The sequence below is a fragment of the Coffea eugenioides genome, chromosome 11 (assembly GCF_003713205.1).
Source record: "Coffea eugenioides isolate CCC68of chromosome 11, Ceug_1.0, whole genome shotgun sequence".
Classification (NCBI taxonomy): domain Eukaryota; kingdom Viridiplantae; phylum Streptophyta; class Magnoliopsida; order Gentianales; family Rubiaceae; genus Coffea; species Coffea eugenioides.
In genome coordinates, this window is record NC_040045.1 from 49855845 (window position 1) to 49882307 (window position 26463).

The window sequence follows — 26463 nt, forward strand, 5'->3', positions numbered from 1 at the left end:
CTTTTTGTATAGAAATGAGGGGCATTTGCTTCAAACTGTAAAGCTTATTTTGTGATCAATACAATAATATCGTTTCGAGAAAAAAAAAAAAAAAAAAAAAAAAGATGATGATGATGATATTGCACGCTTGAAACAAGAAGTCCCTTTGTGCTAAAATTGTACACGGTAGTCTTTTGGCACCGTTCATTTCTTTTTCTTTTTTTTCAGCATCTCATAAAAAGTGATATGACCAACAAGTGCTAATAACAAGAAGGAATCAGATAATTAAGCAGAATTCACATATAAATCAGACTAAATCAAATCACCAGTTGTTGAATAAGTCAAGCAAAAGAATAATAAGTTAGCTATAATGTTTAAGGTATACACTTAAATAAGCCCATAATTTTCTTCTCTCTCTCTATATAAAACAGTCAAACTCTTATGACTGAGAAGTAACATATTTAGCCATCATAACTAGATAATGGACTAAGGATGTTTTCCAACAGCTTTGCCGCATAGGAGGACATTAGTTGGTATGTCGTATTCGTTGGCAAGACTACGAGTTGGAGTGTAGACCCTGAGATAAACTTGTTGTCCAAGATACTGCTTTTCCCATATGGCAGACCTTAAGTTCCAAATGCCTTGGTTGTCCAGGGAAACTAAAATAGCCGTCCAAGAATTGGGATAAACCTGCACGAATGCAAGGGATTTTAACTCCACCTCAGTTAAAATAAGAACTAGCAAACTCAGAATACAACAACAGGAGGGGATCAAGGAGGAATTTAGGCCCGTTAAGCATGCACAGTGAGACAATTTGGGCCTTTTTAAGTACCTGTGCAGTATGTCTAGTAAGAGCATCTTCAAGATTGTATGTTGCTCTACTCGCTTGAGTCCACTGCCCAGCCCCATAACTGCTTCACAGTAACAAACAGGATTAGGATTTTATTTATCTCTGGAAAATAAGAGGCATTCCAAGTTGAATCACTCACCCCACAACCCAGAAGTCATATCCATCAAGATGCCAAGACTGCAGAGATCTCTCGTTGTTCTGGAATACAATTTCGATGAAGTCATGGAGAGATGTTGACAGCACAGACACACCATAGTGAGGAGAGACCCCGGAGGGAGAACTCTCAATGGAATTTAAACCAAAAACTCCAGGAATGTTGAAATGATCAGCAAGCTTTAGTGGAGTGTCAGGATTAACATAGGAAACACCATTCACAGCAAAACGCTGCTTCCCATTAATAAGAGGTGCCGAGTTGGCCAGCACGAATCTCTTTGTTACACTGATTTTCCCATAATGAAAAGAGCCCTGAGGGTTTGGCCTGGCAGCATTTGCTGTCAAATTCCACCTACAAGAAGGATTACTCGAGTCATTCACTACTGGTGTTTTATGAACCATGAGGACTGTAGAATCTCTACGACATCTGTAAACAAATATCATCATCTTCATGGAAGGATGAGAACGATCAAGCACTCTTGCCACTGAGAGATGATTTAAGAAGCTAGCATTGTGTAACTTAAGTTGGAGATGCAAATCTGCAGCAGTTTTAATAATCTTCCAAAATATAAAAGAAGTGGTTCCAAGGATATGTCATATATGCAAAGAAAGTGAAGGAAAAGAATGGTATAATCTGACTCTCGAAGAGTTGAGTGCCTCGCCGAAAACAAATGGTTTATTAAATTAAGACACCCTTTCTTAAAAAGAATCAGTTACCAGTTCCCCAATTTTTAATTTCAAATTACGATCAGATTTCATTAAGCAACTTATGCTTCGTATTAGACAACGTGCGTACAAAAAGATGCCAAATCACTTGCAACTCGTACGTATCTGCAAATTCATACCTCAAGGTTTTGGCTTGATTCAAGGACCATTGGACATCCTTAGGTGCTGGACCAGCTGGCAAGGGTCCGGAAACTGCAGTCCTAGAGTTTGTGTAGTGTAAAACAGCAGTAGCAGTAAGAACTTGTTCTGTGAACCGAGTAGATGCAACAATGTAGTAATCTTTGGGAGGCTGGTCGAAAGTGACAAGAACAGTCGCAGATTGACCCACATGAACATCAAGAGAATCGTAAGTGTTCTGAATGACATGAGATCCCTCAACCTCAACAAGCTTCAATTTGTGGTTTTGAATTCTAAAGTTCAAGGAGGTTTTGAAGCCAACATTTGAGATCCTGAACATGTAAGTTTTACCTAAATAGCAAAAAGAGTTCAGTTATTATCTCCACAAGATATGACAGGATACACATTGATAGCAAAAAATGTATGGAGTCTTAATACTGTTCCAGGAAAGAAATGTAAAGAGCTTCAACTACTGAGGCTGACCTTGGTCACCGCCGAAGGAAGGATGGGCCTGGCCATTTATGACGACACCATCTGGGAAAGGCAGATTTTTCCCAGCATCCAACCTCTGCTGCAGGACCTGCAGACATCCAGGACTTAGTAATGTCCATAACCCAGAGTTCTTGTAAAAGCAACTCCATTCTAGTGGCGTTTAGAAACAAAGTTATGTCTTGAGCAAACAAGAGATTTCCATCACCTAATGGGGCAGAGAAATCTACAAGTATTTTTTCATACCTGCTAAATGAAAGAATCGCTAACAACCTAAAATGCGAAGGGATTGTGACAGGTAGTAGTTTAAGGACATTGGCCAGCGATTATCTATCATACAAGGTTGAAAATAGTGTAAGATCTATTGACTAAAAAATCCTAGTAACACCATTTTACTCAAATTTCAGTAACTCAACGTCATGTTGCTAAGAGTTTTTAAAAAATTAGAAAACCAGCTATAATGTTGTAGTAAATGTTTTGTTTAAGAAGGAATCCATAAAACAAGTCCAGCCCTCACCACAATATAAAGATCTGGAGCCTGAATTACGATATTCTTCTTTACTCAGAAAAAAAAAGGTTAATTTTCAGTTTCCAAACAAAAAGCAGCAAAACAAACATGTGTTGGAAGATATACCTCAATTTCAAAACAATAAAAAATAAAGATTAAAAAGACATAAAAAGGTATATGAAATAGCAAGGATAGTCACCTTGTGATTGTACTTGTACCAGTCACCAATAAGTAAAGTGAAATCTCCAACAGGTTTAGGATATGGAATGGAAATTACAGATCTCTGCCAGATATTGAGCGCTCCGAATGCTCCAGCAGTTTTATGCAGCAGAGTTGATGGGAAATACGTGTAGGACCCAATCTGATCCTTTGCTTGGAACTTGTACGTGTAGTTTGAGTTTGGAGGAACAGGGCAATTAGTTCCCAAGACTCCATCTTGCCAAGAATTCTTTCTTTGTTTTATCCCATTCCTAGTTTTTTTATGAGAGATGAATGTTAACACTCCTCGTATGCATACATACCCCAAGTAAAATTTCCGTAGTCTAAAATTGGATTTCCAGTTGAAATTATGATGACTGCAAAGGAAAAAAAGAGGCAGCTTTCCTATCGAAAAACTTTGTTGCTGACATTTATGAAAAGTAGGATTGAATGTGTTGCAGCAAAAAATTAGTTATTAGGAAAACAAATATAACAAAACCATTTAATTTAAACACCCAAAACGGGCAGAAGACAATTTCAGGGCAACGTTGAGATAGGTACGCTAAAGTAGATAAAGTTGGAGGGTAAAATGGAACGCACCAGGTGAGGAGAAAAGGCTGATCCAACTTGTTGATGAGGTTGAGAATGACATTGTCGTTTGTTACAAGATCAAGTTTGGGACCAGGAAATTGACCATTAATGAGGATGACCTGCCCAATATCATTTTCAACACACCCCAAGAATAAAGAACAAGATCAACCTCAACAAATGGCAAAACAAACAAAAGTGCAAGCTGAATTACAACCAACCTGTTGAGAGAAACCCAACGGAGAAGCAGTTCCATAGGTGACAGTCCATGTATAGTATCTATAAGCATCTTCTGCTGTGACCAGAGAGCCACTACTCCAGAAAGCTAAAATCGCACAAACCAAATAAAGCATAACTGGTCTCCCCATTGTTTACACCGGCTAATACTTCAGTGACAGACCCCAAACCTCTAAATCTGCAATGTTGCAAGTTTTACATCAGACGCTGCCAATACAAGACAAGTGCACGTACGCAGAAGGGATAAATACATTTACTCCAGTTATGCAGCATATAAAGTTTATGCAGTAATATTAATCTGGCAAGCGTACATAAGTTCAAGTTCAAAGACAATGAAGATAACTGGCAGATCTATAAAAAGATTATTATGATACTTACTGCAAGAAGAAAGAGTGATGGTACTAGACCTTACTCTGTTTGTCTTTTAAATAGGTAAACTACAAAAATAGATGAATGAAAGAATCTCTCTGTCTTGAGTTTGCTTCTCTGGGTTCTCTGCTTATGACTATTGTACAGCTCAGAAGCTAGGCAAGTAGAAATGGAAATAAATAGTAGCAGCACAGGAGGGGCGGTGCCTGGTCTGCTACTCCCCCTCTCCCCCAGTAATGAAGGGAGAAGGGTCCAGTCACCAGTCCCCACCGGGCAGGGATGGTCACAGGGGATGGCGGGGCCTATCCGAAGTGCCAATTCATTCGGCCGCAAATCACGCGTTTCCGCGTAATCATCATAAACAAAACTGTGATCCGGGTTTTACAGCTCAGGATGGATTTCACTTTCATTATTCCACACGTCTTTCTTTATTTCTTTGTTTTTTCTTTCTTTAGACAAAAAAGGAGAAGAAGTGGTTGATTGTTTAAAACTCCATGAATGCCGGCGTAGTCTGTTCATTTCAAACCACTTTCACAGTCACAACGCTAGTAGTCAAATCCGTTAACTAAACTGCATACTAATAATTAATACTACTATGATTAAAAGTTAAAATACTCCAAATCAATTGACACCTTTTCTCCAGTCCGTCATACTCTATTCTATTCTCTGATAAATCTTGATGAGGGTATATTGCAATTTCTCCCTTCAACTATCAACAATATTAAATAGCGATAATTTCAGAAACCTCCCCTAAAGTTTCTAACAATTTCACTGAGCTCCCCGTTTGGAAAATTATGCTTACCTCCCTTAATTTGATAGTTTTAGTAACAAAAATTTAAAATAATATTGACTTGGTCAATTTTTTAAATGAATATCCAAAAATACCCTTGTGTAATAAGTTTTAATTTATTTTTCTATATAATTATAAGATTATTTAGTATAATTATAAGATTATTTAGTATAATTATAAGAAAAAAGTGTCAAATTTTTCATGTCCATAACTATTATAAACAACTATAATAATAAATTTATTATTATAATATGATACTTTTGATAGTTTTTTATTATGAATTGAGATTTATAAGATATAAAAGAAAATGTTGAAATAATTCATTTAGAATTTATGAAATTTTGGAGTAGTAGGATTATCATAATTTAGTAGTGCTTTTGGGCCATTTTTTTTGATTTATTGCTAATTTTAATACCAAAAAATAGAAAACAAAGATCAACAAAAACATTGGATAACATATAAATTTAACTCGTTAAAAAAATCACTAGTTCGACATTTTGTTATAATAGAAACTAGAGGCAATAGTGGTAGTTATATAGTTTTATTGACGAAAAATAAAAAAAAAAGGAATAAGAAGGAAAAGAATGAAAACATAAATTTAAAACTCATTCTAAGTATAAGCATACCAAATAAAGGAATTTCATTAAAATGTTTAAGAGTAAAATTATCATTTTAAATAATAAAGGAGGTATGTGTAATTTTTCAAATTTCAGGGGAGCTCAGTGAAATTGTCAGAGACCTCAGGGGAGGTTTCTGAAATTACCCCTATTAAATATGTTCAACCAAGGTCCCGTTTGGCAAGTGAGTTTTTTTTGGATGTTTATCTAAAATTTTACTGTAGTTTACTGTAGAAGTTGTAGAAAAAATTTTTGAAGTGTATAGATTTTTTGATATTTTGAAGTGTAGAATTTAAAAATTTTTTAGAAGTTTTTTGAGACTACTGTAGTTAAAATTGTTAAAAAACTTGTAGCAGGTAAACTTGGCCAAAAACTTGCTTGTCAAACAAGGCCCTAATTCATGGCAAAGTCCAATGTTGCGAGAGACCTAGGAAGAGATCGCTGGAGAAAGGAAAAAGGGACATAGGGAGGGGGGAAGAGGGAGAGGGTAGATTTCAAATTCCCATTCCGGGCGACTTTGAGTTGGTTCGAGACAAATAGTTGTACCACAAATAATAAATAACATAACATGGTAAAATAGTATGCTTGAAAAATTCAGGGGCTTATACGAAATCCGGTGATGTTTAGCCTAATGAATCGCATTTGGCTTTTCTTAACATTTTTTTTTTTTTGTCTTTTTGTTAGGTACTGAGTCAAATATATAATTTTTTTTTTAAACGATTGCCATGTCTCTAATATATCCATATGTCTTGCTTTCTCTTTCAAACATTACGTACTTTTTGTTTAAGGTTTTCATGGATTTTCTTGTTTAGTTAAACGAATTCCTTGCTCTGTCTTTATAATGGTTGAATTGGATGAGGGGGGACTCTTTCTCAGTTGCAATTGCTGGCTGGGGATGCAGAATCCGTGCACAGGTGACAGGTCATAAGTCCATAAGGGTATGTGAGCATTTCGAAATGATTCAAGTCACGAAGCGACAACTTGTGTTGCACTAGCTTCATTATTACTTTTTTTTTTTTTTGTGTGCGGTGGAAATATAAATATTGGTAGGCGGAAATCTTTTTTTTTTTTTTCAGTTGGGGATATCCGGGACCACTCGACTAGTCCCACCAACCCTGAGTAAAAAAAATCTTTTTTTTTTTGGTAGGCGGAAATCTGCGATAGAAATTATGAATGTCACTGTTCACAACTTCACATGCATAACCGGAATTAAAACCTTTGACAGACCAACAACTGATGAATTTCATAAATATATTACTCCCTCCGTCCCACTTTGATAGTCCTATTTTCCTTTTTCGTCTGTCCCAAATTGTAGTCTTCCAATTGAAGAATGTAGTTGTATTTTAATTTTTCTAAAATACCCTTATTCAATGTAAGCTGTTGTTACTATAAACCTACCCCATTTAATAAGAGTTGATTCTTCTTTTACTATCAATTCAAGTTTCCATAAAGTTGTATTCTATTTAATATGAGGATATTTTAAGAAAATAGCAATTTAAATTTACTTTTTCAACAAAATTAACTACTTTTTCTTAAATTGTGTGAAAAAAGAAACAGGACTATCAAAGTGGGACGGAGGGAGTAGTATGCACTTGAACACCAACATGAGCACTGCCTCCTTCATATTTCTTCCCTCTTTAGGTTCTTCTCATGTACCACTTGATTTGCCCAGGCAGAAATTTGCTTGTCTCATAATGTCGCTCGAACTTCTCGTGTTAACCTTTAAATGTCTAACAATTTTAGGAAATACTCTACTATTTAGAGTGAAAGTAACATGCATTTCTTGGATTTACTAATAAGCAGACGTCAAAATAAAAAAAAATAAAAAAAACTAAATAAAGCTTAGCAAGTTATTAATAGCATACATTTTTATTGTGAACAGTGAAATACCTTTTTGAATTTCAAGTAGGATTTTTATTTGACAATAGAAGTGGGCTGCGAAGCGCATCTATTTAGGATTCATATGTATCCATAAATTCTACATTTGGCACTCCAATTTTAACTACAGAAAATGTATTCAACAAGATAGGAGACATATTGGTGGTTCAATCCCCACCGTCCCCTAGATCCAGTTGAGTCTCCCCTTATATTAGAATTATGCAGGATATTATAGATAAAATGATAATTGATTAAAAAAAATATGTAGGAGACACATTGGCATTCCCTTTCTCATTCCAGCAATAATCTTTTTTCGCTGTGCGTAAGATGAGTCAACATTGGTACTATTACACTTCCGGGCTAAACTTTCTGTAAAATACCAACTGACAATCATTGCTAATTATTGTCTAGCACCGTCCACTACTGCATGGAATATCGAGGAACATTAATTGAATAAGTAAAGATATAGATTGGACCTTGGACCTGAGTATTTGGGGTTAAGGAATAATGAGGAGGAGCCGAGGAGTGTATTTTCATTAACATAAACAACAACAAAAAAAAATTTTTGAGCTAATTATGGACAACCATGTGAGGTGCCCTTGTTTTTTCAAACACTTGAATTGAGGAATGGGGACCGCGCTTCGTATATGCTTTACGCGTCGTATTATGCATCATATTGCCAGCTAGACGTAAATACCTTTAGAAATTCCAAGATTCTGATCAATTTACAGTTCTCCTCCTCTAGAAATATGCTGCTGCAGGGAAATCCCGCTTAGGGCTGCAATTCACTCAAGCTGCTCGCGAGTGACTTTCGAGCGGAGTTTGAGTCAAGCGTTAATATATACGAGTCAAATTTGAACAGTCATTTATTAGGCTCGATTGCTTGACGAGTCGCTCGAAAAACTCGAGTTGACGTGAAATTACAAAAATGTTCCTATATCAATTATAATCGAGCTCCTTGCGAGCCAAACTCGTGAAATAGAAACGAGTCGAGATCAAACTTTACTTTTCCTAAATGGAGTTGAACTCGAGTTTCATTTTTTTGGTTCGACAAACTCAAGCCCAAACTTGTGCTCGCATATTAACAAGTCCAACTCGACTCGATAAGTTCAAAATCGACTCGATTCAACTAGTTTGCAATCCTGTTCCCGCTAGTGATTTGTAACGGAAGAAATGTAATAAAGCTGTTTACTATCAATTTACCTTTCTTTTTTTTTTTTACCTTCTTTTTCATTAATATTTTTCAGAATTACGTTTTCTTTAAGAGTAGTAATGGAGGACGATGCATGTGCAGATCCTCTGACCATCAAAGCATTAAGGTAGCGTGCATGCATGGCGAAAAACAGACAGTCAGAAGAAAGATGCTTTTCAAGTCGGTGCTACCTAGATTGCGCTGCAAATGCTAAGGTCAAACCATTAGGTACAAATGCATTTGTACACAAACCATTTGTACCTAGATTGCGCTGCCATTACCCCTCGTACAGAATGATCTGAATTCCAAGCTGCCAATACCTCATAATTAAATCACCACCTCACATCTAAGATAATAAGAAAATCCTATACATGCATTACTGGCACTTATACTACTGACTAATGAGTCATGAAGTTCTAGTTTCAACCTATTCAGAGCCTTGCCTAAGTATTGCACTTGATACGTTTGCTGGTTTTCAAAAATTTGAGGGGAAAAAAATGTAGTATTCAGAAGTACGATGGATATAGACATGTAGAAAAATACTAGCCAGTGTATTACAGCATATGTGGGTTGGCTAAGTTAATGAATCCTTTTCTTTTTTTTTAATTTCTAACTACTGAGAATAAAACAAAATAAAAATTGCTGATTAATGCGTTGTCATAAATTTACATGTCAGCGTCACTCTGACCGCATATAACTCACCAAATAAGATAACTGGTGAGAGTTCCAGTTAGTTTTTGATAGTCCAATGGACTACGCGTAAACACCGAATTAAACGGTGGAGCCCAAATAGTTGAGAACGGGGCAAGGAAACCACACCCCGAAAGCCCAGACAGCTGAGAAAATGGCCCAAAGCCCAACCTGATCTTTGCGTTGCAGCTGATTCCAGTCAGTCCAAGTGTGGAGAGGATAACTGCATGATCTGCATGGCTTCCACGTTTCGTGCTGACAAGAAGCACGTGTACTCCCCAAATTTTATTTCCATTGCCCGCTGCCCCAAGTGTATTAGCATTACATCACCTTCCTCCTCTCTCTCTCTCTGACCTGTAGCCTGTAGGTTACCACGATTGCTGATCTTTTATTTCGTGGCCATGCATTACAATTTTTCCCAAAAAACAAAAGCATCGGAGATAAGAAAGAAAAGCGTCCTTTGATTGAATTGCTCTTTGCTCTATATACGGTTGTAATCAGCTTTAATTTGATCAATTCCATAATAATATCTACTGCGTACTACTTATTACTTTTGCCTTGATTTTCTCGGAAGAATATGTCCGACGACGACGACACTGGATCGGAAACTTCACCTCCTCCAACCGTAGCCGTCGGGGTGGAGACCCTGCGCCTTCAACGAAAGCAGCCTGCTGCGGCTGCAGGTATGTATATCATATCATATCATCTCTCTCACTCCTACTACTACTACTACAGGAAGGATTGGATGGATAAAGTATTTATATACTACTTTAATTAGGAGGTTTTGAAATTCAATGATGACTAATTTGTTCATTAAACTAACTAGTTGCGGCTTTAGTAGTAAGGGACGTATTATTGTGGAGGAGAATACATGTGAGCATCCTTGTTCTTGTGGTGGCCACGGCAACTTGGGTAGCACTCCAACTCTATCAGTATAACGCGGTACAAGTTGGCTCGTGGGCGGCCATGTTCCTCGTCACGCTTATCTTTGTTTGGGGCAATATTCATAGACTCCTCAAAATGTAAGCATTCATTTCATCAGCTAGTACGTTTTTTTTTTTTTTTTTGTAAATTAATTAATTAATTATCCATCAGCTGCAGTTAGTTTTCTCTGTTCTTTTTTTTTTTGATATATATATATTAAAAAAAATGCTTGATTAGGAGTACTAATTACTCCTCGTGCATGCTTTACTATCAGAGAGGGTCCGGACGTTTCAGGGATGGAGATAAGCGAGAGGCGGGCTGCAGAAATGGCGCATGGGATTCGGGAATGGATTGAAGAAGGCATTCGATGGTTGTTTCGGGTGGGTGCGGAGAGGGAATGGTCTGTGTTTGGGGCAACTGTAGCTGCTCTGGGGTTACTTTCGTGGATCGCTACCCGTTTTGATTTGCTTACTCTTGTTTACATGGGTGAGTCTCGGCAGATCAATTACTACTAGTTACTACTTAATTTTTTTTTTTAAGTATGTCGTTTTATTGATTTTGAAGAAGAAGAAGATATGAAGTTTGTGTTCGTGATGGGATATTATGCAGGGGTTGTGTTGGGTATGACTGTACCTGCAATTTACGTGAAGCATGAGGACAAGATCATAGAGTATGGAATGCGATCAAGGATACAGTCTAAAAAGTATTACGACTTGAGTAAAGACGTGTTGCGGAGGATAAGAAGCAAAGTGGCTGCAGGAAAGAAACACAAAAAGATCGAGTAAAAAAATTTTTTTTTTTTCTTCTTTTATTTTTTGTTGTTTGGGAAGAGGGGGGGGTAACAGTGTAATAGCTTTTTTTTTATTTATTTAATATATTTTGCTTGCATGGACGTATTATGTATGTATCATTCATGAGGATTTGCTTTCAGGAAATTATATATATATATACTCCTTTTACACTTCTTGCATATTCAGTTCAGTAATTTGCCTACGATTGTACATTAATCAGGTTTTCCCTCGTTCTTAATTGAATTTGAAAAAAAAAAAAAAAAGGAGCAAATTAAGGAAGAGGAGGTCAAAAGAAGACAGAGTTACTTGAGCATTTCCTCTTCCTTGTTAGGCAATGTGGATCCGTGGCGCAATGGTAGCGCGTCTGACTCCAGATCAGAAGGTTGCGTGTTCGATTCACGTCGGGTTCAATCCCCGCCTTTTTTGTTCGTCATGGCTTTACTAGTAGTCAATCCTACAAGTTCTGTCATTTTCCAATTGAACTGAACGTCCGCCTTTGTGTTTGTTATGGCTGTGCTTGTCAATCCCACAAGTCCTCTCATTTTAAACTTGAACAGAATCCTAGTGCCAGTTAACAATTGACCAACGAAATCCCACTACTGATAAGTGATAACTCTCTTTTATTTTTATTCTCTCTGCCGTAGGACCCCGAAGACAAGAATGAAGTTGCTTTAAAGCCGTGTAGAAACCTTTTCTGAGGGTAAGACGTGTGGAAACCCTTTTTCAATTGAAGCTACAGAACTAGAGCTACCAGATACTCACGAAAGTACGAAACTGTATGGCCTACTGTATTGCATCGAATACGTTTAAACAATCAATAGATAACTTTTGAGACCGATGCTTTCTTCTTCCAATATTACCTTTTTTCTTCAAAAAAAAGAAAAAGAAAAATCATACCTTGCCTCATTCTAAGTATCACATAATGGAGCAGTTCCCGAAACGTGAAGGAAAATAGGAAACTTTTATCATAAGATGTGTCTTAGGAATGGAAAAGAAAATTGATTATGATCCAATAGCACGGGTGCTAATCTGTTTTGATCAGATGGTGCAATGCAGTCTTCTCCATATCTTAATCTCCTAACCTGAAGTATACATTCTAAAAAATCTATCATCCAGGATCACCAATAATCTTTACATAAACAGCTTCCGCCTTCAAAATAATGGAATCGAGCTGAATCCCGTATAGTAATTCTTCTATCTGAGATCTTTGAAATAAATTTAATAGCAGTGTGACAGTCCACACAAGTCCTCAAATTCTTGAACACTTTTATTGGTGTCCCTGGCGGAGTAGCAATAATCCCAAACGCAATTGCAAGCTTTTCACTGTGATAGAAGAGGGTTTGCTCCTTTTGTTCCTCTCCTACATCATGCAGCACATATTCTGTATCAGGCACATAACCCTCTTCCTTCATTTTCTTTGAAATCTCTCCCAGGAAGTCGTATATTTCCTTGGACCTGGGATGAGACTGATCCCCAACTAAGAAGATGTGAGTTTTTCTTTTCATCTCAATCCAACTCATGCCTGGTTTCTTTACCACTCGTTTCTCGTCCATCATTTTTCTAATCTTTGCCACCTCACTCCATTTGCCAGCTGTGGCATAGACATTTGCAAGAGTTACATAAGAAGCTGCATCCTCGGGTTCAATTTCAAACAGAGCTTCAGCTGCTTGCTTCGCAAGGTCAAGATTTCCATGAATTCTGCAACCACCAAGTAAGGAAGCCCACATGAACTTATCAGGCTTCATGGCCATATTACTGATTATGTCTTTAGCTTCTCCAAATCTACCAGCTCGGCTCAAGAGATCAATCACACAAGCATAGTGATCTGCAGTATAAGCTAATCCATGCTGTTCTTTTATTGAGTAGAAATATCTAAGCCCTTGGTTCACTAAACCAGCATGGGTGCAAGCAGAAAGGACCCCAACGAACGTAACATGATCAGGCTTAATACCTGTTTCAAGCAGCGACTTGAACAACCTGAGAGCTTCATGGCATGTTTTCAAATCTACATGTACAAATTTGAAACCAACAATTTATTTGATTGCAAAAATGTCTTCTTAATCAAAATTAAATTTTCTAATAATATTTTGTTGAGTAACACTCTAGGTTGAAAGCTTCAATGCTGACTTCTACCACCAACTGCAATCATTTCAACTAGTTAAGTTGACAAAATATTACCAACCACCTTAGTCAAATAGTAATAATATGTCCAGTTCCACGTCTAGGAATCACCTCAAACTCTAATTATATTATCTATCATTAGGGACAATAAAATAGGGTATGAGTACAAAGTAATACGGAACCAGTTTAAGCAAAATGTTCTGAAATCTAATTTTATAAGCTATCATTTGCTAAAATTAAAAACCATGAAAATAAACTACCTATCATGAACACCGACTAGTAATTCAAAATGAAGAGATACAGAAAATTTTCTTCACATCCTGAATTGCTGGCCCTAACAATTATTTTACACATCATCCACGTTAGCTAGTAAATAAGCACTTTTCGCTACTAAGAAACTTTATATAAATCAACATATCAAAATATAATTATCTGTCCATAAATTAAGAAACTTTGATTAATTTTTAATTCAACAAGCCTCACCATTTCCTTCTTGATCATCGTTTATCTTGGACCTTCACTTGTCAAATTCTTTCTCTTCCACTCTAGCATTATCACCGTATTATCAAATAACAATTTTAATAAATAAAAAATTAAAATTGGAATGAATATGTACAATGACATTTATTATTTTATGGGGGAAAATGTGGTTAGAATTCTTTCATTGTCAGTCTAAAGATTCTTCAGGTAATCACCACTCATCCTCTAGTCAGCCTTAGAGAATTTTTTTTCAAAAATAAAAGGCCAAAAAGTAATTTCAGAATAAATAAATTTTTTGAAAACAAAAAAAAAATGTTTCTTTAGATTTAGGGGGAAAAAGTATTCACAACATCACATACAAGTTCTAACTTGCCTCTTTTAGGGGGAAAAAGAAATCCAGATGAAGGAGAAAGCGGTGAAAAAAAGAATAAAATTTTACAAAAAATAAATATAAATAATACATACTAGAGAGAAACAGTAAAAGTAGGAGATTATGAATCATGATTATTAGGAAATATCAAACCCATCCTTGATCTCTTGCAGCAAAACCATTCATTTAGTTAAGTATGGATACAATTGAAAGAAAATGCATCAACTAATTCAATAGAGAAAAAAAAGCAAAATAAACAATAAAATGAAAGCAAAAAAAAAGAAAAAAGCTGCACTATAGATGAGGTCTTGTTTAGTTGTCTTTAGCCAAAAAGAAGAAAGGAAATAAGGTGAATAAAAAAAAGAAAAATGAAAAAATGAAAATAGTTTTCTCAAAAAAGAAATGTGTTACGTGTCAAAATAAGAGTGAACTTCTTAGCTATCGTTGGAATTGCTACGTGACTCCACTTTCTTCTTATATAATAGGTACCAGAGATAGGTACTAGTGAGAGTCAATAAAAGCAGAAAATCATTAATGATGATTTTTGGACTAAGTAAGAAAAGAAATATCAAACATCATTGATCTCTTACAATGAAATGATTCATTTAGTTTTTTCTTTTTTGTCAATTGTCACCTGTCTACTCTACACCTACTCCTACTCTTACTCTAACTTATTTTAGGGGAGCGTTCAACTGGATCTATTGAGGAATTGACGGGGAATAAACCACTATCGGATTAGATGGGTGCACTACGCATCCGTATGGATTTAAGCCTTTTAAAGTGACAAGTGGTGGAAGACAATATTTGAACCCTTGTCCCACCAAATTTAAAAACTATAGTGGTGGCCAAGTTAATTATGGATGAAATTCAATTAATGCAATAGAGAAAAAAGCAGAGTGAATGGTTAGGATGAAGTAAAAAAAAAAAAGAAGTACTAGTGCACATAGGCGTTTGTTTAATTGTCTTTAGTCAAAATGGAGAAAGAAAATAAGATGAAAAAAAAAAGAAGAAAGCAAACAAAAAAAGAAAAGAAAAAAAAATGAAGATAAATTTTTCAAAAGAGAAATATGCTGGAAATCATTGAAATTGTTACGTAGCTGCACTTTCTTCTTGTATGATAGTTAGAGCCTTAGAGGTAGATTAAAGCTGTGAGAGAACGTAACGTTGAGGTGGAGAGAGAACTCAGAAAATATCCATTCTTCTTTGGACACTTCCAACTCACTAGGAAACATTCGTGTCAGCGTACGTTCACCCCATTATTTCACTGTCTGTCACACCATGTACCAGTAGAATCTGCAAAGGCAGACAGTTAGAAGAGTGTCGACTGTCGAGAGGTGGGTAGTGGCACTTGGCAGCACCTGGGATGGGATGGGATGGGGGAATTTATCCAATCGAATCTAATCCACTTGTTTAGTTCGATGTACGTCTGGTAAAGCCATCGGGGATTCCACAGATCTTGTACCAAGTATTAGTCCTCTTGTCCATCCATAATTTTCTCCCCCTGCTCACCTTCTGACACGCTAATTTCTTTTTCATTTTCATTTTTTCTTTTTCTTCTTCCCAGAAAAAGAAAAAAAAAAAGAGAGTAAAAAAGGAAAGGAAAAACCTTTCAACATATACAGAAACAAAACTAGGGACTACTACTTCTTTTTCGTCATGAGAGAGTAATCAAGGAATGATTTACACACTTTATAATTTGTTATTATTAGGTGAGAAAGATTAAAAGCCCCTTTATTTATTTTTTGTTTGGACTCGGTTATTATAAAAATGGAAACTTGGTGTGTTTGAATTTAGTAAAGTATTCTATTCTATTCACATGATAAAAAAAATGGGATTAAAGCCTTCTAAATACTACTTTCTTTTTACTAGCAATTTACTCTCCGAAATCAATAAATAGACTCTTTAGTTCCCCTACTTAATGCTTTAGGACGAAAGTGTCGCTTACATATTAATCATTTTTCTCCCGTGATCAACTACTTTCTTCTCTTTTTCCATTATTATTTACATATTATTTTTATTTTTCTTTCTCAAACTTATTCTTTATTTATTTGTACCTTTTTTTAATTATTTTTCATTATTAGAAGTAAAAGTAGTGATTATAATGTCAACGTCGTAACAAAATTCACGTTAGATGTGCATATATAGTGTTTAGATTAATACATTCAAAGTTTAGAATTAATTATTTTTAATAACAGCCTAACAAATAAGTAGATTATTTAGAGTATTTAATGTTTAGTTGATTATACATAATAAAATAAATAAAAATACTAGAAACTTTTTTCATTTGTTTGATAATATAAATAAATTAAGGCTTGATTTTAGGAATTTGCAAGTTTGTATGTATCAGCGCTGAAATATCTCTTGATTTTTATTTTTAACTTTTTTTTTTGCCGATGAACTCAAAAAATGACACGTAGTAGTAATAAAAACAGAGAAATATCAGCGACTGGGAGCCACATATATGATGCATATCCATCACATTAGCGTCTGTGCATCTCCCTTCTCCAACAGAGACCGGCAAAAGAGAGGAGGAGCCACTCAGCAGTCAGCAGCACTCTTGCAGTTTGGATTTTTCCGATTATTGTCGTTGACCCATTTCCCCACTCCCGTTTCAGTTACGTGTCCCATTTCTTGAAACTCTTAACTGCCACCACTTTCCTCAACCTTACAAATTATTGTTTGGATAAGCTCTCTTTTTTTTTTTTTTTTGGAAAAAGATTAGTGTTTGATTTCATTATTATAAACTCATCAGTTTTCTATCAATTTTTTAAAAATATTTTTCTTAATTAATTATTTATTTCATTTATATCATAGAAGTGTTTTTGTTTTTCAAATAATTCTCTATCCATAGTGCGAGAACCACTTTAGTCCTACATCTTGATAATTCATCTATCTACTCTAGCAAGGGTTTTTTTTTTTTAATAAAAGGGGCAGAATTGAATAAGAAAGTTGTGTGAATGCAATAGCTTGTACTATGAGTATACACTAGTTTAGTGTTAAATAAGGATAATTTTTTTGTCCACTGTCATCGTATACATTTTTTTTGCGCTAGTAGATTTAGATTATATCATACAGCACGAACTACACTGCTATACTGTCAGTGTATAAAAAGTTAATCCGTTAAATAATGATGAATTAGATATGATATATAAATTGAGATGATGATAGTTTGATTTGTAAAAACATTTATTGCTGATCATAATGAAAATTTTCTAACACAAAAAAAAAAGAAGAAATAATAAAGCCTTGTTTGGATTGCTTGTTTTCGTCAGAAAATATTGTCGTTTTCTGTGATTATATTTCTCTATCACCTTTTTCCCTCACATATATCAAATCGCTATAATAATTTTTTCATGAAAAATGACGGGAAATGCAATCCAAACACAACCAGCAGTGGCATCGCATCATCCTCCAGTGAGATACGGGAGCGGATATGAAGAGACCTCAGGGACAGGACACGACAGGGCCACCGCGTCTTTCGTTGCGTGCCTTTTCTTTCACTTTGATCCTACCACCACAAAGTCAAGACCAGAATCGCTTTATTATCCAAACCCCCCAAAAAGAAAGAAAAAAAAAGCGGAAAAAAAGGCCGAAACGCCAACTGCAGCATCCATTTGTAAAGAAAAGAAAAGAAAAGAAAAGCTACTTCTGGTTTGGACCTCTTCTTCTTCCTCTTCCTCTTCCATAGATACAGGTGAGATGAGATGAGATGATAGATTCAGCTCCTTTCATTTCTTCCAATCTAGTCTAGTGAGAGGTACCGTTGTGCTCTGTAATTGTGATAGACTCCCACTCCTCAGTCCTCACCCATCGATCGAAAAAAAAAAGAAAAAAGAAAAATTTATACTACAGGAACAAACAAATGATGGCTGAAGCAGCCGGTTGCTTTTCTCCAATACGACGTTTGAGTAGTTTTCCCTCTGCTACTGCTGGAAATGATGATACTAAATCATCATCGTCTGCTGCTCTTGCTTTTTCATCTTCCATGGCTTTCCCCCGGTCCTTGAAGCTCCGATCTAGGCCTCTCACCGCCACCACCACCAACAACAGCTCCTCCTCCCGCTGCACTTCTGCTTCTGGCGGGGAACTACTACCGTCTACTCAACCCAAAAGCCACGTCCCCTCTCATACCTCTGCTCCTCCTCGGGTCAGATACCTCCCCTACTACTTCCCTCTTCAATTCAATTCCCGCTCCACATTCTTCCTGCCTTACCTCCTCCGGCTCCTATCCCACTATTATCTTTATAATTATCAAATAAAAGTAGTAGTATTAGTATTTTATAGCTGAGGATTTAGGATTTCGTTTTTCTTCACTAGTACTGTTACCACTGGTTTTTCATTTTACCATCGTAGTTCGTATTAAGATGTTGTTATACTACATATAGTTAGTTAGTGGAGTAATTTTTTCTTGTAATGTTCGAGTAAAGCAGTAAGTGGTAGTATATCATCACATCAATATCCTCAATTAAACTACTTGTACTAATAATGCTAGGCCTCTCATTGTGAAATGGAGCATATTTTTATTTGGGTTTCTGATTGCAACAATTTTACCTAGTATTTACTATACCTTCCTCAGATCATGACGAGGTCCAGCGGAATTATTGGGAAAGCTCAGAAATGGTGGGAGAAAGGCCTCCAACCTAACATGAGAGAGGTCATGGGTGCCCAACACCTTGTGGATTCTCTCTTAAGCTCTGGGGACAAGCTAGTGGTTGTTGATTTCTTTTCCCCTGGTTGCGGTGGTTGCAAAGCCCTTCATCCCAAGGTTGATATTTCACACTTTCACACTTTTACTACTCCTCTTATCTGTCTTTCTGGAAGCGGCCTGAATCTATTGTAATCAGAAGACTCTGGCTTATTTATGGCATTACAAAGAAAGGGACTTCTTTTCTCGTTTCTTTTTATTTTTTGGGTCTTTGGGAAAAGTAGTAATATCTTCCTTTCTGTTGTGCTTGGGGGGTATATTGCAGATATGCCAATTGGCAGAGATGAATCCGGATGTGCTGTTCCTTCAGGTGAATTATGAGGAGCACAAGTCTATGTGCTACGCTCTTAACGTCCACGTCCTGCCCTTCTTTCGTTTCTACAGGGGTGCTCATGGACGTCTCTGCAGCTTCAGTTGTACCAATGCCACGGTTAGTTAGTTTCTCAGTAGTCATGGAACCAATATTTTTTTCTTAGAGATAAACATGTAGTATCTGGCTAATTTACTACATTCATAACATAACAGATCAAAAAATTCAAAGACGCGTTGGCCAAGTATGGCGCAGATTTTTGCAGCCTGGAGCCAACAAAGGGCCTGGAGGAGAAGGAGCTCCTCGCACTCGCGGCTAACAAAGATCTCTCCTTTAACTACGCACCTAAGCCACAGCCATCTGTAGTTGCTTCTCAACAAGAGAAGATCATTACAGAAAAAGCAGTGGCCACACCTGGTGCAGACTCTGAACGTCCTCTCCCTCTTCCGCTTCCTCTGCCGCTTCCATTCGCCGCACAACAAAAGATGGAACGAGACCCTGAGAAGAGGACTTTAATCTCCAAAGGAAGATCAACCGGTTGACGTCTATAGTAGTCCCCGATTACCATATCGATTCTTGTACAGTTTTCCCTGTAAGTTGGCAAGGTTGACAAGATAGTTGCATATACGAATGATAGTTGTATTGTGTATATATTCCCCGGAGAGTTGTAAGCTTTGCTGCTCGAGTGTTTTGGATCCAAGCTTGCAAGGCGATAGGGACTGCGCGAGGACTCGGGATCGTTTGGACTTCCGCTTTTTTGGCCCGAGGGAAGTCCATGTGTTGTTGTGTGCATCAGAAAGAGAATTCTATTTGGAACCATACCATGTACTCGTGTTGAATATAAGAAGATAATCAGGGTTAAAAATATTGTAAATATCCCTTTTGTGTTTCATCGGTTCTCCAAGGATATCTGATTTCGCAAGCACAATAATATTTGCACAAAAAAAAAGAAGGCGCATTGAGATTGCTAGTGGAGCTGCAGTAACAAGGGGATGGGACAAGGGTAGCAGCATCTCATATCAGTTGAATGCCAAGGATTAACGACACAAATATGCTGATCTCACATTGGCAAAGCGTTAAAATTGGTCGCTTTGAGATTTCAGCAAGAATATCTTTTCAATGAAACGCATTTCAACCTCTCATGTATCCTTAATCAAGAGTTCAGTCTGCAACCACAGGTCGCAACTTCACTGTTCTGCTATCAGCAAACACCAGCGGTGTGGTGTTCAACCTGTGTCAAGCAATTGACAAGCCACCACTCTCTGGACTGCTTCCATTTTTATCATGAGCCATGGCTACCAGATGTGCTTCCAACATTAAAATGACGGCCCTGGTGGATGGACAGTCTGATCACGGTGCTTTTAGAGGATTTGTGTATGTCTATACATTCTTCAAGATCAGCATCACATGTCAAAAGCACCCATTCATTGTCATCATCCAAATATTTAAGATCAATCTCAATGAGATCGTCTATGCTAAAGCGCCTCCGTACTTCTTTCAATAAATCTGCAAAACCCCAACGAGGCTGTAGACTAAACCGAACCTTTTCTTCCCCGAAATTTACTTTTACCCTAAACAAGCTTCCACTCTGTAATATCTGGCTGCTAGTCTGTGGCAAGGAAGGCAGAGTATCAGGAGAAACATCATCAATGAAAATCTTTTGGCTTTGAGATCTCCCTAGAAGCTTGGTTTCTTCTCTTTTAACCAAATCATGCAACTCTGCATCACTGCATGTTTTCTTCAGTGCTGCTCTGCACTCTTCTGCAGATGAAGCATCTTGAGCACTGGGCACGTGGACAGGAAGAGACTGCATTGGCCCAGTGGAATAACAAAAACTTGAACTGGAGCTATGACTACCAGAAGAAGAAGGTGATTTTGAAGCAGTAGTTTCAGGGCTTAAGATGCAACCCTCAGGTTGAGTGGTCAGTTTCTGCAAATGATCGCTCCCTTGTGGCATGGACAAGTTACTTGGAGTTGGTAAATTTGCAGAATTCAGTTCAGGGAAGTTGGTATAGAAAGAACTCAGTCGAATAGCGCCATCGGCACACTGGACTGAATCGATCACAAGTTGGAGCTTTCTTAACGAGTGGCCAACCTTCTTTATCTTTCGAGAAGGCCACCTAGTGATTCCGTGTTGCCTGCATATTCTTTTTAATGTTGTGGGACATACTGCAAGATCGACAAATTGAATTTCTTTTTCAGCAAGCTATACCATCTGGTATTGCAGGAAATTAATGGCATAGATTAAGCTAGAGAGTTCTGCTTTCGTGATCAGGGAAGTGGTCAAAATTATGAACGTGAAACTGCATAGCAATGTCAAAATCATGATGAAACAAAGAATCTCTTCGAATTGGATTGACGACAATTTTAGCCTATCAGCAGAAGTCAAGTGCCATCCCCAAATTTCCAGAGCAGACCCTTAGAACCAGATTTAAAGTGGAATAGTTTATGTACGTAAACCTACAAGTCATAACCCACCAATCAAAACTGCACAGGCTTTTCAACTCTATACCAGATAAAGCCAAATAACTATATGTCTACCAAGTTTTCTGACTATATTATTACTATTCAACCTCTTCAAGAAAGAAAATTTGACTATATTGTTATGCATTCACTCATATTGTAGTGAAGTGAACAAAATTAGCACTCCAGTTCGGTACCTTGAGGCCCTCTCACGCTTGGGTTTTTGTTATCTTCAGATTTGAAAGAATTATACTTGCTGTCGGGCATTTTATAAATACATCACTCCTATGTTAAGTTTTAGACTCCAGTTATTAAATGTCAACTTATGCTTAGCAGATAATAATCAACTATACATCAAAGGAAATCCATACCAAGAAATTCTGGATTTTTGAAAGCTGAAACTTGCATATAAACCTCTCAAGGTATGGAAAGTCTTGTATAAATTGGATCTGGTGATGTATATATATTTTTTCCAAGTGAAAGTGTTTCGTACCTCCAATACTCTTCGCAGCATCTTTCAGGCTACCAGAAAAGTACTGTCTTAGATCTTGCAAGCTGATACTCTTCTCAGTCTTCGTCCTTCTTCTTTGACCTGTGCTTCTGTCACCCATTGAGTTATGAACCCCAACTGCAGAAACATCTTCACTACCCACAACATTTCCTTTCGATCCAGAACGTTGCTGAATTTGGATGAGCTTGGGGGATGTAGGCGTATGATGTAGCTCCGCCTTATTGTTGTCCCACTGGGTTGTCAACTTGCACTCTTCTTCTGGATCCTCCTGGTGATTATCCAGAGAGAAAGCTACATCTTTGGCCGTCCCTGAGTTGTCTAGTGCGGGTGCAACCCAGGAGGAAGTGCATAGAGATAATTCCTTAGCGGGTGATACAAAACCTAAAGTCTTCTCTTTTACTGATTTACTGACAGAAGAGCTTGGCTTTTCATCATCAGGAATGGTTGTTTCTTCTCTTACCTTTTGGTCTGCGATGACATGCAAACAGTGGCAAATCTGTTGTAATGCAGAAAATATTGAGTTCAACATCTGCTTCTGGTCCTCAGCATCTGTGCAATCAAGCGGTAGAAAGAACTCCAAAACAAAGTCAGCAGATTTAGTGTAAATACTCTGAACGCGTATCGCTACAGCAGCACGCATTCCAAATATTTTGGCATGGTGAGAAAGAGGGTAATCTGTCTTGCTGAAGGCTGTGATATCAGTAGCAAAACATGGTTGATCTGTCATGAATGCTCCCCCTGGCAAACCTTCGGCTTTAAGCAAGTGGTGCTCGGAGCAAGCCGCATGGAAGTCCATAACTTGTGGATCACGCACATAGCAAGCAGAGTCAACGGTAGAAACACAACGCACATAGTTCTCTTCGGAGTGCCTGCACCCGCCTTTGCCTTGCCGGCTACAAGAGGCCCAAGTCTGAGCCAGCGGCAATTTATTCATGTCACAGACATATTTCAACACAGATCGGATATCTACTAAAGCTAGTTGGTAGGACTCGTCACAATCCTGACAAAAGCATACATGTGATATCAGGAATGAACTTCCAATTGCAAATTTCATTTTTTAGGTACTACAACATTCTCGTGCGTACCTTCATGTTGGGAGAAGTTGAGATAATTGAGCTGCTTAAATCGACAGCCTGAAAGAATGAATTATTGCTCAGAAACCAAAGAAAGGACAAAAAAAAAAATGATGCATTTGGGAGAAATGAAGTTGAGTTAACACTACAACTGCATAGACTAGGATTTAAAATGTTAGTCCAAAATCTGAGGGGGCAGTTGATGTTTCATGATATATGTCAAACTAAACAAACATCTAAAAGCTGATAACATACAATGTATAGGCTACAATAAGTGCAATTAGATACAGGGCTGTGACCAACAGGTCGAGCAAAATGCCGCACCTTGAAAACTTATCATATCATGCCACTGAAGATGGACCAAGATCCTAAAGTCAGCATTTCATCTTAAATCCAATGACACTTGAACAAATTAAGTCTCTGTTTTTAACTCGCAACAGTCTGTGGGAGAAAGTAACTGCTTTTTTTTTTTTCATAATCATAGAACAATTAAAATGAATCAGGACATGAATGAACCTCAAGAGCTTTGCAAACGTTTTCAAGTTCAGGGCGATAATTAACTTTCTGAGCTGTTGAGACAATTTCAACAACACCTAAGCAAGTTCCACTTCCTCTTTGAAAAACAGGAAGAGCAAGACACCCTCTAACATTGTACTGCTGGGCATGATTAACACGTGGATACTCTTCTCCCATGAAAAAACGAACATCAGGAGTCCACTCGGGCAACTTCTTCAAGAAGACACGGCCAGGCAATCCAACAAGCTCCTTGGAGTCCTCCTCAGCGGCAAATTGATAGTTTCTGGAGATGTGTCTGTATTCTGCAAGACTTCTGCAATTTGGATCGAGGGAGAATGGTTGATTTTTAGTTGAAAGAACACGTCCGCCTCCTCTTTTTACAGGCACCCAAAGTTGAATCAGAGCATCCTTATCAGAAGTGGATTTCCTCAGGTATTCAATAGCCTGCACTAGTCTCTTTCTCACCGAGGTATTTGGAGTTGGATCTCCAGTTGGTCCAACCCATAATCTTCTGTTCATGTCGCTCCCTTCTACCAAAAAGCCTTCAGGTTGTCCTGAAGATGCAGAATGAAGAGCAGCGTCAAGGTTCTCCCGGTGTCTTGTCCCAAATTCATCCATTTGGGTACGATCGAGAGCCTTATGGTCAACAAAATCAGTCGTTTTTGCTTCTTCTGAAATGCTTGCCTGATCTAGGTTCGAATTAAAATGGGCTATGTTAATCTCTGGAGTAAGGGAATAGTATAGAGGGGAATCTAAAGCACCGGTAGTAGACGGACCAGGCTCCCAAAAGTTGGACTCCCGTGTAGATTCTAACCAGAAACCATCAAACAAGAGTTCATCCATGAGATCGAAGTCCAGGACATTGTCAGAAAGTGTTCCCGAGTCATTAGCTGTGAAGGCCCCATCTCCCATAATGGCCTGGAATGTTCTCTTAGACCTCCATTTTCACACACACAAGTCCTAATGAATCATAAAAAATGCAAACAGATCAAGGACCAAAGTAGACGAGTAGCAGCGTGAATATGGGAAAAACAAGAAGAGGGACTCCCAGGATGGATTGGTTTCGACAGTCTTCCAAAACTCAATCAGCCAGAGTGGCCCCAACCAACGTCGTCAATATATTTTGTAGGTATCACTGATCAACTGCAATTACAAATGCATTTCAGAGAACAACAGAAACAGCAGCAGCAAACAGAATTTCACCAAAGAGTGATCATACTCCCCGAAATATCAAAACAGTAAAGCTCTAAATTACATACTACAGAGTGACTGCCTACTCAAAGACGTCAAGAAACACCAACTCCGCTATTCGACAATCGCAGAAACAACCCAAAGGGAAAAGTTCTAAAAGAAAAAGAGGGATCTTTCACACTTTACTGGAACAGAGAATTGTGGTGACGCCTAAGACTAGGATACTGAAAGAGGACTGACTCCAACCTTGAGTTGAGGAAGCTATATATCTCTGTATCCACCTAGATTGTCGTCAGGAAAGTCAAACACTCTCTTTTTTTTATTAACTTTATTTTTATTTTTTGCTGTACAAAGGCCAACTGTAATAACCACTAACTACTACTGTACTACGGGAAAGGGGGGAAGCCCAACCGGCCGTGTAGGAAGGACAGAACCAACCAGACTAGATGGATGCACCACTACACACTCCGTGTCCCGACCTAGTGCGCATGGGGCATACAAAACAAAATACGTTCACTTTCGATTGTGAAAACTGAAAAGCAACACGACCTAAATTCAAGCTACAGTCAGAAGTTCCGGAATGATGTCAGAAACGACGGCTCCATGACTCTGAAGATTATAAGAATGATACCATCCACAAGAAAAAGTAAAGTACAAAAAGTCCCATCTGTTAAAATAGGGAAAAAAAAATTCACGCCGTCTTGATTTCATATAATCAGAATAAGGAGCAATCACTCCAACAGAAGAAAAAAAACTAAAGGAAGAAGAAACAAGTGACTCACAGACAGACAGGAGAAGATTCGTTGGTACTGTGTTGAGCAGCTGCAGAAGGCATGTTCTGCTGTACTGTACTGTACTGTGATTCTTTAGCAACTAGAAAAAGTTTGGTAAAGTGGGTTTACGTTATCAAAAAAAAATAGAACGAAAAAAAAAACCATATATGTAGAGAGACATGCAAAGGAAGAAGGAAGGGTGGTACGTGGGACTTGCTAGCTTAGGTTTGTTGGATGTAAGGAGGAGGATATGAATACAGTACACAATCCTTTTGGGGTCGTGAAATAAGGTAGAGAGGATGTCTTGGTTTATGAGACTACATGCAGCCGTCATCAGCCCAACAGCCTTCTGGGGGAGGGAGCAGCTACAACCAACAAGAGTGGGTGGGGGCCTGGGTTCTCTGGGGGGGAATTAGCTTTATTCTTGCTGTGATGGGAACACCACCCCGCACCCCTCCCTTCCACCCACCTTTAAAAAAAAAAAACCCTCAAAAGTGTCATCAATTTTTAATGTGCCTCTCTCTGTGTTATCATTATGGGTCCTCCTCACCTTTGCTATCTTGTAGATTCCTCTCATGAATCTTATCAATTTGAGGCACGTTACGAGATAATTATATTGTTAGTGCTTCAAGTTTTGGACTAGTCTGATTTAACACTTTTCTACTTATTACAACATGACAAGTAAAAAAAAAAAATTGTGACATGTATATATAAAATAATCGAATAACATATACACTAATCGTGATAGTCGGTGTAGAAATGATTAATTACAAAACTATTAGTTAGTTAATAACTAGATCTTATATTTTTTTTAGGATAAAATTTCTTGTTTCTTTCCGAGACTTAATTATCAA

At 37.6% G+C, this 26463-nt stretch overlaps 5 protein-coding genes and 1 non-coding gene across 10 annotated transcripts; 3 read left to right on the forward strand and 3 right to left on the reverse strand.

Moving 5' to 3' along the window:
* Positions 1-267: 267 nt before the first annotated feature.
* Positions 268-4409, reverse strand: LOC113754384 (L-ascorbate oxidase homolog). 3 transcript variants are annotated; one of them, XM_027298787.1, is made up of 9 exons: positions 4258-4409; positions 3830-4023; positions 3621-3730; positions 3022-3292; positions 2309-2405; positions 1828-2176; positions 969-1334; positions 812-890; positions 268-669 (listed from the first exon to the last, which is right to left on the reverse strand). In XM_027298787.1, exons 2-9 carry the CDS (start codon positions 3974-3976, stop codon positions 466-468), a joined length of 1623 nt encoding a protein of 540 aa, XP_027154588.1. In that variant the 5' UTR covers positions 3977-4023; positions 4258-4409; the 3' UTR covers positions 268-465. The 3 variants fall into 3 exon arrangements, with proteins under 3 accessions (XP_027154588.1, XP_027154587.1, XP_027154586.1); XM_027298786.1 differs by having other exon boundaries at positions 4253-4409; XM_027298785.1 differs by having other exon boundaries at positions 4224-4409.
* Positions 4410-9815: 5406 nt separating this feature from the next.
* LOC113754386 (reticulon-like protein B13) lies at positions 9816-11234 on the forward strand. The gene is made up of 5 exons (XM_027298788.1): positions 9816-9871; positions 9956-10064; positions 10208-10403; positions 10580-10791; positions 10870-11234. The coding sequence occupies exons 2-5, from the start codon at positions 9959-9961 to the stop codon at positions 11088-11090; spliced, it is 735 nt and encodes a 244-aa protein (XP_027154589.1). The 5' UTR covers positions 9816-9871; positions 9956-9958; the 3' UTR covers positions 11091-11234.
* Positions 11235-11434: 200 nt separating this feature from the next.
* Positions 11435-11506, forward strand: TRNAW-CCA. Its single transcript has one exon. It is a non-coding gene; the product is annotated as a tRNA-Trp (tRNA).
* Positions 11507-12214: 708 nt separating this feature from the next.
* On the reverse strand, positions 12215-13245 carry LOC113752826 (pentatricopeptide repeat-containing protein At4g37170-like). Its single transcript, XM_027296879.1, has 2 exons — positions 13224-13245; positions 12215-13101 (listed from the first exon to the last, which is right to left on the reverse strand). Exons 1-2 carry the CDS (start codon positions 13243-13245, stop codon positions 12215-12217), a joined length of 909 nt encoding a protein of 302 aa, XP_027152680.1.
* Positions 13246-17566: 4321 nt separating this feature from the next.
* LOC113751545 (thioredoxin-like 1-1, chloroplastic) lies at positions 17567-19958 on the forward strand. The gene is made up of 4 exons (XM_027295593.1): positions 17567-18214; positions 18644-18832; positions 19038-19202; positions 19298-19958. Exons 1-4 carry the CDS (start codon positions 17930-17932, stop codon positions 19622-19624), a joined length of 966 nt encoding a protein of 321 aa, XP_027151394.1. The 5' UTR covers positions 17567-17929; the 3' UTR covers positions 19625-19958.
* A 66-nt stretch (positions 19959-20024) lies between these two features.
* LOC113751543 (protein NLP2-like) lies at positions 20025-26013 on the reverse strand. 3 transcript variants are annotated; one of them, XM_027295591.1, is made up of 6 exons: positions 25619-26013; positions 24422-24788; positions 23646-24334; positions 23142-23189; positions 22039-23056; positions 20025-21251 (listed from the first exon to the last, which is right to left on the reverse strand). In XM_027295591.1, exons 2-6 carry the CDS (start codon positions 24555-24557, stop codon positions 20365-20367), a joined length of 2778 nt encoding a protein of 925 aa, XP_027151392.1. In that variant the 5' UTR covers positions 24558-24788; positions 25619-26013; the 3' UTR covers positions 20025-20364. The 3 variants fall into 3 exon arrangements, with proteins under 3 accessions (XP_027151392.1, XP_027151391.1, XP_027151393.1); XM_027295590.1 differs by having other exon boundaries at positions 23646-24788; XM_027295592.1 differs by lacking the exon at positions 25619-26013 and having other exon boundaries at positions 23646-24329; positions 24422-24508.
* Positions 26014-26463: the final 450 nt, after the last annotated feature.